The sequence below is a fragment of the Condylura cristata genome, unplaced genomic scaffold, assembly GCF_000260355.1.
Source record: "Condylura cristata isolate star-nosed mole 26May11 unplaced genomic scaffold, ConCri1.0 scaffold00034, whole genome shotgun sequence".
Taxonomy (NCBI): Eukaryota; Metazoa; Chordata; class Mammalia; order Eulipotyphla; family Talpidae; genus Condylura; species Condylura cristata.
The window spans coordinates 15582745-15596262 of record NW_004567135.1 but is presented as its reverse complement, the minus strand read 5'-3'; the positions used below and the strand labels follow the sequence as shown (position 1 = coordinate 15596262).

Sequence of the window (13518 nt, the reverse complement as noted above, 5' to 3'; positions counted from 1 at the left end):
CTGAGAGGTGATTCGCATGGTGTTGCAGACCTCTCCTCCCCCACCCGCTGCTCCCCTCAGCAGTGTACCTCATCAATCTGTCCTGCTTCCCACTCTGTCTTTGGTGAATCCTCTCTCTGCCCCCTGCGTCTCTGGCTTGTACCCCAATTCTGTATGCATAAATAAATAAATCTTTAAAAAAAGTTCAAATGCAGTGCATGACCAATTTGCAATAATGTCATATGATGGTTTGCAAAGACTTCCATAGTTCCAGTCACTGTGATGTGATGATCAGCCTCAGAAGATAAAATGGCTCTCCTCACAAGCTGGTGACTTGTTAGTGCTGGGCCCCGGCTGGGTTCTGTTAGGAGAGTGTATGCTGGGGTGGGCTGTGTGTGCTGGGTGAAGCAAAACAGCCGCCCCAGCAAACGGGAGAGAGGCGAGTGTGGATTTCTGGAAGCAAGAGGAAAGCCCTCCCCACAGCAGGAGGGCCCCAGTGGGGAGACCCAATTACTCCAGCCCCGGTATGACTCTGGACTGACAGACTCCGGTGGTCTAATGGGCCAGACTAATGATTAGCACTAGGTGCTCTGGAAGTTTCTTGGAGGTTGTTTTTCGGTTCCCTGGCCACCCTGTAACCCAATCTTCTCTAGGTGGTGGATCACTCAGCAACATTTCAGTAAAACACTTCCATTTTCCTGGGAGCATTCTGTTCCTTCTGTTCCTGTTTCTCGGCCTTTCCCATTTACCAAGTTCTCCATCTCGGTTTCTGCCTCTGGCTCTTCGGAAATGCCAAGGCACTTCCAAAGTCCCCTGAATGGCCCTTCTGCCACTGTGTTTTCAGATAGCTTCTAATGATCTAGTCCTGGAAATGCAAACAGCAGTCCTCCAGAAGCTGCTAATTCCGTTATTTGAGTATCAACTATAGGTAAGGCACTGTTTTTGACCAGCTTGTCTAAATCAGCGAACAAAACATAGTTTCCACGTTTGTAGCGCTTACAGTGTGGTGACAAAAGACAGATGATCAACAAGAAAACAATGAGAACAAGTGGCTGGTACTCAAAGAAAAGGGCAGAGTCCAGCCAGGTGGGAACAGGTGGGAAGTGGCCAGTGGCTGAGTCTCCAGCACAGGGCTCAGGACAGGACTTGGAAGAGGTAGGAAGTTAGCTATCATTAGCAGGAAGACAGCTATAGCAACTTTTATTCTTTGAAATATCATGCATCGGATAAGCATCCTACTTTTATTGAGCAATGTGAAGCAACGTCAATGCTACCACAGAGTAAAAGGAGAATGTTTCAACTCCTACCCAAGACAGAGCATTGCTCTTTGCCAGTTGCTTTGTGCAAGTTTTAGGTGCTAATAAGCACCTCTAAACAAGTCATAAGGCTCTTAGCTGCACTGCTGTGTTACAAATAGAACTGTCAAAGTGACACCCACGCAGCTGAACACACAGCAGAATGATGGCTTCAGGCTCTTCAGGATTCAGGCTTCTGTGTCACTGCGGATCTTGCCAACGCCCGTGGCCTGGGCTGATGTCATTTGCTTACTTCCCGGGACTATCACTTCCTGCCACTTCAACCCCTGACAATGATCTGCTTGTGGATAGTTATTTACCAAAGTATTAGTGGACTTATAACTCTGAGAATAAAAACAGGGTCACCGGACACAACAGAGCGATCGGGCTGACACCATCAGTCTCAGCTTTATACAAAGAGTCTAATTTTTCTTTTCTGGGGACTTTAGTTTCTTTTTTTCCAAGTATATTATCAAACTAGCTGACAAAAAAAGCTGTGTGGCCCTGAGTCACCTCCAGGACAGCATGCCACCAGCTGGACGTCACCGCCTCTGGCAGCACAAGGCCCAGGTAGACTAGAGGGCTGGTGGGGAGTGGGTGGCGGGAAGTTTGCAGTCACTGAGGAGTAACCTGGTTGCAGTCGGTCAAGGCCAACATGTGCCAGTGAGAATAACTGGCCTCCTGCAGAAGAAAAAAGATGAATGCGAGGAGCTTGTTCAAATCTGAGTAAAAGTGTAGTAGAAAGAAAATTAGCTACAAGTTTACAGGGCAAAAACTGGGTGGAGTTCACGCACCAATTATTTCCCAGAAATGACTAAACTTGTTCATTGCTAGAGCTGTGTTCAGGGTGCACAGGCATGAACCCTCCCCCCCTCCACCCCCACCCCACAGCCTCAAAGTCACTCCAGACTCAGATCTTGTCGTTAATGACAGATACAGTGTAGAATTGTGTGCCTAATGAATGTCATAGCCAGATGCCTGGGCAGCACACAAGGAGAGCTGTCCCCAGGATGGCAGGGCGCCCCCTGGAGGTGTGCCAAGCAGTGCACCTGACTATTCCTGTTACCTCTATCTGTGATATAACCAGTCTGGTTGGCTCTTTTATAATCTTAACATCTGATTTCACAATAACCTACAGACTTTTATCTCAACACACAATACCTTAATGGAACAAAACAATTCCACTTTGGGGCTGGGAGGGGGGTGTTGAGGGGGCAGTGGTGGTGAGGAGAAACAGAATGAAGCAGAATAATCTGCAATTAAGGAGTGGCATTCTTCTAATTTCCACCCCTACAGGTAAGACTTCCTGGGGCAGCTGATCACTGTCAGCATCTCAATAGCACACCCTCCCCCTGCTCACTCTGACGGGGAAGCTTCCATTTTTATAGTGCATATAAGAGCAACCATCTGACATTCCATTTCCATTGGCAAAACTATGACAGAGAAATGCAGTCATTGAGACAATTGTCTTAATACACTAATTAAGACAACAGGGGTCAGGGGTCGAGCAAGACGACCCCAGGCAAACCCTACAAGCACGCTCACCCTATAGGCATCCGCGCTCTATTAAAATATATAGGTAAAAGCAAAGGACTATTCACTGATGTTGGTGCCATGCTCACTCCAAGACACGAATGGGTTTATTGACATGTCATTCAGATCTGGTGCCCCAGAGAGAAGCCACAGGGTGTCAAGGTGAGCCATACATGGGACAGGACAATGAAAAGTCCTAAATTGTGTATAGTTCACTACAACAGTCCAAGGAGACTAAGATTTAAAGCCTGACTAGAAGGAGACCCAGAAGCAGTGTTCCTATACTGACATTCCAGTAAGAGCATTACATTCAAAGCCAACTAGAATTGGGCCTGCCTTTGCCTCTCAGGTTAGCTAAATTCAACTTTATGAAACTAAAAAAATCAAAGGCTGGTTTCAAATGTTACATAACATCCCATCTAAGGATCAATTCACCCCCACTCCCCGGAAAATCTAGAGTCAAATAGCACGGCAATGTGCAAAGATCCCCTAGGGAGACAGAGCCCAAATTCCAAGTCCCTCTGGGCTCCACATGGCCTGAAGTCATCCCTACATACAGGGGTGGGGCCCGAGAGATGGCTGCGATCTTTTAAATACTCGCAAAGCCTCATTCCTAGGGTGCAGGTAAGCCTACTAGTTTCAAAGCGAAGCGTAGTTCATTCCTCAATTCAAACAGCTCCCACTGGCCTTTATCAGGAAACAACCTCCCCAAATCTGTCCATCCTTAGTCAGAGTGCTCCCTCTAATGTGTTCTGTGTGCAGCTTGCAGGTGGGCTATTTCCTTGCCCCTCAAATCCTGACTTTTTTTTTTTGGTTGTAAATTCAACATTTTTATTATTTGCATTAAAAATTGAAAATTAAAAAGCAGAAAATTTAGAAAGTCTTTTATCCTTAGTTAATTTTCTACATTATAAGTGCTTCAGGCCCTCCCTAGTGGCGCAGCAGGTTAAAGCACAGCACAAAGAAGCTAAAGCCACTTCTGCATGAGTTTTGATCCCTTCCCCGAGCTGACCCACATGGTGCAGCAGACCTCTCTGACCTGCCGCCCGCTGCTCCTCTCAGCAGTGTGTTTCAGTAGATCTGCCTGTTCTGTTCCCCACTCTGTCTCTGGTGAAGCCTCTCACCGCCCCTGCACCTCTGGCCAGTACCCCAGTTCTGTATGCACAAATAAATACATCTTTTTTTTTTTTTAAAGATTTATTTTATTTGTACATACAGAACTAGGGTACAGGCCAGAGGCTCAGGGGTGGTGAGAGGCTTCACCAGAGACAGAGCGGGGAGCAGAATAGGCAGATCTACGAAGTACACTGTTGAGGGGAGCAGCGGGCAGGTCAGGGGAGGTCTGCCACGCCATGTGGTCACCTCCGGGGCAGGCGGGGATCGAACTCATGCGGAAGCGGCTTTAGCTTCTCAGTGCTGTGCTTTAACCCGCTGCGCCACCAGGGAGGGCCCAATACATCTTTTTATAAAAAGTGTTTCTTGATATATAAAGCAATATAAAATTACCTTTTCCCTTTTTTTTAGTAATAGTTTTTTTTATATATATATCATTTTGTGCCTTTTTCCATCTCAGTCGTAATCCCTGTGGACTCCAACCCTGACTTTCAAGATTTACAACATTCAACTTTCTCAAACATGACCCGGTGTGGGTGGGGTCCTGCCCTTTATTACTGACCATCTGCTTGTCTTCTGGCAACTCCAGGATGTTCTGTAAAACTCTGCAGAGATAGACACCACGTACGTGGGGACGTAACTGGCAGGGACCAAAGAGGGTTAGAGGGTTTGAAAGTGCTTTTTTAAAGAACTTGTACTCATCTGTTTTGCAGTGCCTCGTAACACGCACCCCACTCTCCACCCACATGTAGCTTCCTGACTGAACGTGGGCCTCACAGCGTCAGAGCTGGTTCTCACCCCAGGAGCCTCATCTAGGTGCCATCTGCTGAGCTGGGCGATGGTGGTGATACTGACCAAGATGTAATGGGGACTTACAACAAATCCATGTCACAGAGCAGCGCCTGTCAAATTTCAGGGTGCAGCAATGTCACGGTTAAAAATACACACACCTACGCTGGATTCTGAGTCAGCTAAATCTGGGACAGGCCTAGCCATCTGCATTTTTAATAAGCACACCTCCTCCCTCCCAACCTCCTATATTCTGCCCTCAGCTTGGAGAAGCACAGAAAACAGTGATGAAGCATTTATCTGCGGAGGAGAAAGTCAGGTGCACACCACCGACATACAGCCACGAGCTACACCCCACCTTCACCAGCTCCGGGCCAGTGAAGGGGAGGGTGAATACACGCTCACCCAACAAGAGCTTTCCATTTTAGTAGCCAACCCCAAAGACTTTCTGCTCAGAAAGCCCATTCTTCTAGCCCTTCTTTAAAAAAGGCACCATCTGTGGACATGGTGAGTTTTGAAAGTATGCAATTACTTTATTTCCTTGGCCTGACAGCAACAACTTTATTATACAAGAGCCTGCAGCTGACAGAACAGACCCACCGATTTTCCCCACAAGAAGGACCCTCCTCATGAGCAGAGATGAATTGAAATGTCACATCGAGTGTAATTCCTGCTCCCGCCCCACCCACGTCTACCCACCCTTAAGAGTGAAAATAAATCCAAATCCACAGAATCCCCGTGAATGACTAAAAGTCACCCAGTGAAAATTTTCTACTAGCAGCGGCAGTACATGGAAACCCAAGGAGGGAGGCAGCTGGCCACCAGTGAGCATCTCCATGCGTGAGACAGAAGGGCAGAAGAGGGAATTCTGAGGCAGGAAAAAGCAAGGATGCCCTGCGTCACCTCACACCTGCCCCTTCCGTAAGACGTCCCGTGCCTACCCAAGGAGCCAGTTAGGGAAAGGTCGGAGGAATGGGGTTAGCGTGTAATTGGAAATGGCCAAGGCTCATTAAAGCCAGAGGTCAGGGTGGGATGAGGGACACGAGAGAAGCAGCAGGTTAGACAGAGATGCTCAGTACTGAGTGAATTCCAGTTGGACGCTATCTACACGCCTTCCTCGTGACAACCCTCACTCCTGGCCATGGTGTTCCAGTTCATTGAGCCCCTTCTCAGGTGGTGTCTGATGTCGGTGGCTTCCCCTGGCACAGTGCAGGGGTGGGTGTGAGGTTACAACAGGGGTGGGGAGGAGGTATGGAGAAGGCGTCAAAATGCTTTAAATCCAGTGAGTCTCTTTTGGTCCCCGAGAATGGCCCAGTAGCACTCTCCCTAAAACATTCCCGTCCCCTTTTCTTATCTGACTTGTGCAAATGTCAAAAATAGAATCTCTGCCCGAAGAGATGGGAGAGCAGGAAGTGACTGGTGGTCTACAATCATCTCTGGCCCCAACTCGCCCACCTCCTGGCTCATCTAGAAAATGACACAGAAGTTAATTTGCAGCAATGCTGTGAAGTTACATCATCCCCTTCTTCCAGCAAAGCCAATCCAACTGTTCTGTCCTAACATGCTTTCCCCCTGGCCCGAGGAAGCAGCAAAAAATATCAATTAGCATGTGGAAATATGGTGACGGTGTGTGTGGTAAAGTGTTTCCAGATGTCGTCCCCTGCTTCTCCTCCATGGTGGGAGCCCCCCCTCACTTCCCCCAAGTTCCACACACAGCCCTCCCTCTACCCCCGAGTCCAGGTGCTCCCTCTGCTGAGTTTCTGCCACTCACTTCCCATAGACACTCTCATCACTGTAGGCCACGTACAGAAAATAGTCTTCCTCATGGTTGTCCTGGGGGAAGAGTTAAGAGGACAGTTAGATGAGATAATCACGTTCCTTACCTCCAGGGTTCTCTGCCTCACACAGACCTTGTGAAGTAGGTGTACAGATTCAGAAAAAAACCTGCATGGAGAACGTAGGGCCAGTTGATATCAGGGAACAAGGGTGTACTGCTTCACACTGAAAAAATGCATTCCAGGAAGGGAATAGGTCCAACAAAACAGACCCAGCGTACACATCAACAGGGAACAAGTGTCAGGAATAAAAGCCTAAAAGCCACATGGGAGGTTGTGGGATGCTTATGCAATTCATCAAAGGGGCACAAAATGAAGGCCGCATCATGTAAATCTTTTAAAAAACAATGCACTCACTATCCTAGGTGATCCAGCATGACAAAGTCCCCTATATCAAGCTTTTTTTTTTAATTAAAAAATCTGAGAGTTTGCAGGGAAATAAAATTGTATAAATTTCTCTCTCTCTTCCACTGAGTCGATCCATTACATCAAATGAGACCATTTAAAGACCTTGCCTCAATCTTGAATTTCATTGTACTTTTGCATTTATGTTTGCAACCAGGAGCCACTTCCTTGTTTCAAGGGAGACAAGCCAACGTAAAAACATGTCAGAGCAAGGCAAGACTGAGGTGAGAATGCACTGATTGAATCTAGCAGGGTGCTCCAGGAGCAAAGGGCCAGCGGTATCTCGTCCCTCAGAACCTGACCTTCCATGTGGAAGAGATCCCGCTAAGTTACACCTCCTGCCCCACTTCCCAGGTGTGCTATCAGCACCGGAACAAAGGCTGGAACAAGCCAGACTGCAGGGTATTGTTGTCACGGGAACATTACCTCATACAGCTGGCCCATCGTAGCGCTGGTGGGAGGGATAGTGTTGTTGACAAAGAAGAATAAAGCGTCCTCAGGCCTCAGGTGGATCCTCTTCCGGATTAAGAAGTAGAACTGGCCAACTGGAAGAAGGAAATGTTTCAGAAGAAGCAAGCAAGCATAGCAGAAACCAAGGTATTAGTAAAGGGTAAGTCACTCCCCAAAATTCTAGTGCACCTGTTGCCTTCAAAGTCCTAGCTTTAGATACCATCTGCGCTGAGCCAAACACAGCTTTAGAGAAAAAGTGAAGCTCAAGGAAGCTGGCATATTCCCTGACACGCCACTGAGGCACTGAGACTTCGTATTAGAAAATCCACTCAAGGCCTGAGGACAACTTGAAGGGAACACTAGGTACAAATTACAATTAAACCAGAACATCCCCGTTACTGTCGAAACTGACGTGAAACAAGTGTCCATCTCTTCTCCCACAGACAAACTAGTGCTGGGAAGAGGAGCACTGGACTCTCATCTTATACCCAACACTGCAACCATAACTGGGGTTCAATGCTTTACCTTTTTTCTGAGCATTCTGATAATATTCTAGAAGGGTCACAAGCCAAATCTAATCCCTCCGGAGCAAACACATCTACAAAATCTTTCCTGTGTTTCCTGGATTCTGTGGTTATTCCACTGAGGATTAGGGCGAGGAATGAATAGCTGTGCTTTGTAATTCTAAACAATAGGTACAAGACAGAAAAACTGTCTTCGGATGAGGTATTTCACTGAGAATCTCTAAAATGTGATCCAAGAAACGTTTCTGGTTTCCCAGTAACAAAGCTGAATTGTGAGTGATAAACACACGTCCAGTGTTTTCATTTACCGTCTTGCACTTTGCTATGACGAATGGATTAAGACAGTGTGACAGGAAAGGCTGGTGATGAGGGGGTCACATTGTTAAATCACTCTCTGGCGAAGCCCACTTGTTCTCTTCAATCCTTCCTCTCCATGTCATAATCTAGTCAGATCGGGAAGGAATGGAGGTGGGTGATCTGAGATGGTTAGGGAGGGAAGCCTATTACCAGTGAGGTCAGAGGGCACCAGGTACTTCCTCTTGTCCAGGTCAGGCACCCTGGCTTTGGGGGCCTTTTCCACGATCACCTGGGAGGAGAGAGAGGTAGTGAAAATTATGGAATTCAACCTAGTTTTTTCCTCCCCAAATCCTAGAGTCGCCCCTACTTCAAATGTGTTTGCCTAGACCCAATGAAACTTTTCCATGTCTTATACCTCCTTTACCCCATACAAAAGGTGTGGGGAAATGGGCTTCCTTAGGAAGGTAGCAGCTTTCTTACTGCAACAAAGAGATTCTGGAGCAAGCACTAGATGAAAAGTGAAGCGTACCTTGATTTTGAGTAATGACAGGTTAACCTTGCTGAATATATTTAATTAGAACATCAAGAAGACTGTCTGGGTTTTTTCAGAAAGTTTTGTTCTTTCCTTACACATCATTTATTAAAGGAAGGATGAAGTGGTATACATTTTGTACTTTGTCAAAATTTTTTAGTATCACTGCAAAAAATATATTCAAGGCACTATGGAGTGAAATAAAGTACTAAAAAGGATCCTTAAATATGACATTGGCATTCAGTAAGGGAGGGAGAAAGAGAGGGCGAGGGATCAGAACGAGGGCGGGAAGAACACAAGAGACTTTGGTGATGGTTCACCAGGTGACTTGCAGGTGGGAATTCTACGGGGACTACATCTGAAAGGAACAAAGATATTAAAAAAAATACATTTATGAAAAATAAAACAGAACCTCCCCAGTGATGCAAGGGGCTAATTCTCAACACTTTTAAGCTATGAGTACAGACACTGCAACATGTCTTCAATCCACCCGCCAGGGAGCTGACCCATATGGCATGGCAGGTCCCTCCTGCCCCACACCCTGTTTCCCTCAGCAGTGTATTTCAGTAGATCTGCCTGTTCTGCTCCCCACACCATCTCTGGTGAATCCTCTCACCCCTTGCACCTTTGGCCTGTACTCCAGTTCTTGTGTACATAAATACATCTTTAAAAAAAAAAAAAGGTGGTGAAGATGGTCTGTAAAATTTAAATAATTCTCTTGGCCCTCCCTGGTGGCGCAGCGGGTTGAAGTGCAGCGCTGAGAAACTGGAGCCACTTCTGCATGAGTTCAATCCCCGCCTGCCCCGGAGGTGACCACATGGCGCAGCAGACCTCTCCTGACCCGCCCAATGCTCCCCTCAGCAGTGTACTTCATCAACCTGCCTGTTCTGCTCCCCACTCTGTCTATGGTGAAACCTCTCGCCGCCCCTGAGCCTCTGAACTGTACCCCAGTTCTGTGTGCACAAATAAATCTTTGGGGGGGGGAAATTTAAATAATTCTCTCTAAACAAAAGTCTTTGGAAAAATTTAAAAACCTCCTTTGTATATAGGGGGGGGGAAGCATTCCACGCCAGGAAGACCAGAGAGACACAATCACACTTGAAAATCAAAAATCTATGTAAATCAGGATAGAAAAATGTAAAAATGTAAATCAGAAAATAAAAGAAAAAAGCAGGTGCTTCAGGAGGGTAGCAGATTAATAAAATTAAAGAAAACAATTACTATTTCACAGGAACTCAGGCCTGCCAGTTCTGATCAATAAGAAGAGATGGAAGTTTTAAAAAAAAAAAAAAAAAAAAAAAGGAGGCCCAAGCACAGCACTATGAAGCTATCAGCAGCCACTGCAGCACAAGTTCGATCCCCAGCCAGGGAGCTAATCCACATGGGGCATTGGAACTCTCCTGACCCACCCGCTGCTCCCTCAGCAGTCTATTTCAGTACATCTGCCTGTTCTGCTCCCCACTTTGCCTCTGGCCTGTACCCCAGTTCTTGTATGCATAAATAAATCTTTAAGTGAAAAAAAAAAAAGAAGAAGGAGCTGGGAAAAAAGAACAAAAGCTAAAGCTGACTACATACGAAACAAAATTTTTACTTTCTATGATAAGGTGAACAAAAGCTAAATCTGATGGGCAGGGAACATCTGGGAGAAACAGGAGGGGTAAAAAATCACTAAGGCCTTGGTTTACTAGAAAAAAACATGGGTTTCAAGGAAGCTCAACTCTACTCACTTAAGTGACCTTGGGCTAGATGCTCTGCCTATTTGGTTCTCTAATCTGTGACATGTGGCTAACTCTGTAAAAGCTATTCACCCATTTTAAACAGGAGACAATCTGTTCCTACCTTTTCCTGCTATGTTGCAAGTTTTTCAATGCACTGTGGCGATGAAAGAATTGCAAGAGCATAGAAAACCCTCCTCTCCCCATGCGTCGGCACACCTGCACCTGCTCTTTTGGCTGTCCCCACTGAACACTCAGGTTAAACTCCAGTTATGTGACCCACGGAGGCATGTGACTGTTGCAACAAAGCCAGGCACGTGACTGCTGGCAGGGACTTCGTTTACTCTCCCTCCCCTTCTGCAAACGGGCACTGTTTGGAGAGACTGAGGGCTGTTCCCAGAGCTAGCACATTCCAGATCTAAGGCCATAGCTCTTCTTTCTGCATCCCAACCAGAAAAAAACTCACAGGCTGAGCACTTCAGGAAGCATGGGACAACATGCTGCTCTCTAGTTAAATCTTAACTAGAAGAAACATGAAACCCAAGGGACAGTCACTGGAACTTACACACTATCACAGAAGGTAAAACATATAACACCAAGTGATTAGCTAAAATATTCTGGGTAAATGCATATAAGGGATTAAAATGGAAGGGCTTGGTTTGGAGGAAATACATAGAGATTTTAACTAGACTTCGGAACAGGTAGATTTCAGAATGTGATTCTACAGCACTTCACACTTGGCAATAAATGGTTGTCATTTTGCTTTCTGGGTTATTTTCCTGGCATCACTTACTCCATTATCCTCCTGGGTAACAATTTATTTCTTTATCTCCAATACCTAGCAGAGTGAGACCCAGGCAATACACAATTAATTAGTTTTGGGAACAGAACTTGAGAAGTCGATGGCCTGGAGAGCCAAGAAGCAGGCTGTCATCCCCCACACAACAACACACCAGCAAGGTGAATCACTTAGGAAGTGACTTCCATTGTCTGTGCTTTGGATACGTCACTAGCAGAATGAGATTACCAAGGTGTGAGGGTTAAGTGAATGAGTATAGACAGAGAAGTTAGAATATCACCAGGCATACCTTTATCAATAAAACATGTGGCTTTATCACACAAGAGTGAGAATGTTATCACCGGGGTCATCCAAGGTCCAAGACCAGTAACCTGTGAAGTTTCCTTTACCAGGCCTAAGGCCCACTCTCCTTGTTAACCAGAAACCTCTTGCCTGTAATTCCAGGGGAATGAAACAGACCTAATTCCGCCTCTTCCTTATAGGAAAAGGATTGCAAGGAGTTTTTAATACAGGCTTAAGGCCTCCAGGGTGGTTCTTGGTATCTGTAAAATCACAAAGTTAAGTAAGGGTGGGACAGGCATCCCAAAGTGTAGCTGTAGGTCAAAAAAAGCCATCAGATAATTGCAACTCCTCACCTGTAAATCACATGACATATTTATCCGTCTGTCCCTATCTGTGGATAAAGAGCAACCCTACTATCTTCGGCTCTTGCATCTCCCCAATCCAACTGTGCCCGTTTTCCCTCTATGTAGCACACCAAGTCTTCTGCTTTCCAATCTGTCTGCGCAGCCAATATTAGAGAAAAAAACCAAGCAAGTGGCGGGGGAGGGGGAAACTAGGAAAACGCCCGGATGCAGAATGATCTCTTAATCTTGGCTCCTTTTCACTGCCTACACTGGTTTTAACTGTAAAAACCAGGGTCCTAAGCGGAGGGAAAAGCCTCTATCCTCCCTTATTGTGTCCAGGTACAATCTGGTCACATTCCCGGCAGAAGGCTGGCCGCCCCCACACGAGCCCAGGGCACCAAGGAAGATGAAGCAGCCGAGCTTTAACGCAGAGAACTTGACCTTGTTTTCTAGACCAGGCACGTCTCGTGGCGTCCCCCACCCCTTCCTAATCTTCACAGAATAAAAGAATCCGCTGGCTTCCAAACATTCCCCTCCCAAATCCAGTTTCAAGAGGTCAAAGGCGACTACATTCAGGGAGAAGCAGCTAAGGTAGATTTCGCTGGGTGCAATCCCCATCATCCCAATCCCCAATTATTCCCAGAACAATTTCCTTGCAATCTTAAAATCAGCAAACCTAAGTTCCCAACCGAATCATTCTCCCAGAGAAGGGCCAAGTCTGGAGACACCCCAGCCTACACATCTCGGGATACTGCTGAGTCACTGAAGGGTACATAGTCTCCGCTCTAAAGATGCGGTCGGCTGGAAAGATGGGTACCCGGCCCGGGGATATGAGCTTAAAAAGATCCGCAGTGGAAAATGACCGTTCACTGGCTCTTGGTGAAGTGAAGGGCGTTTGGAATCGTCATTCTGGGGTCCTCCCTCTCCGGAACACCCCCAGCGCCGTAGGGCGGCCATGTCGCCTCCCCAGCCCCCCGCTAACCCCGTCCCCTCCCCACCCCCACCTCCCGGGGCACTCACCGGCACCCTATCCGGATACTTCTTTCGGATCTTCTCTCCTTCCTTTTTCCGATACTCAAAGGGATGGTCCTCCTTGTACTGGAACTTCATGATGGACCGCAGAGTTTCCGAGATCCCCGCGCGGGGCCGGCCTTGCTCGCTGCTGCCTGAGCGTCTCCCGTCTCGCTTCCCTCCGGCCGATCTCCACGGGTCTCGGGGTCGCCCCCTGAACGGCAGGGCCGCTCGCGACGCCGCGGGAACGAGCTTTGACAGGGGATCTCCGGACGCCGGGTGCAGAAGTAGGGGAAGGCCAGGTGAAGCGATCCCAGCGGCTTTTCCTGAAAGCTGGGAACACAAAAACAACTCCGCGGCGCGTAGGTGCTTTGACGTCTCGAGGCCCCACCCTTGGGCCCGCCCCCCAAGTTCTGGGCCCCGCGGGACAGGGGTGTAGCGACTCCTAATCCATTTCAGTGCATTTCATTTCTGGCTAAATTTTCCTCAGTAGAGTTCATTGCAGATATAAAATATTTTTGCTTCTTATCTTATCTGGATTTTGACATGACAGATGGATTAAGACGGCCAATGTAAAGCCCTAAAGTTATCTGCTCCCCTCTCCCTCGCTGTTTC

At 47.1% G+C, this 13518-nt stretch overlaps 1 protein-coding gene across 1 annotated transcript; it reads right to left on the bottom strand.

Moving 5' to 3' along the window:
- Positions 1-5217: 5217 nt before the first annotated feature.
- GABARAPL1 (GABA(A) receptor-associated protein like 1) lies at positions 5218-13261 on the bottom strand. The gene is made up of 4 exons (XM_004692938.2): positions 12913-13261; positions 8431-8509; positions 7376-7494; positions 5218-6542 (listed from the first exon to the last, which is right to left on the bottom strand). The coding sequence occupies exons 1-4, from the start codon at positions 13000-13002 to the stop codon at positions 6477-6479; spliced, it is 354 nt and encodes a 117-aa protein (XP_004692995.1). The 5' UTR covers positions 13003-13261; the 3' UTR covers positions 5218-6476.
- Between the last annotated feature and the right edge of the window lie 257 nt (positions 13262-13518).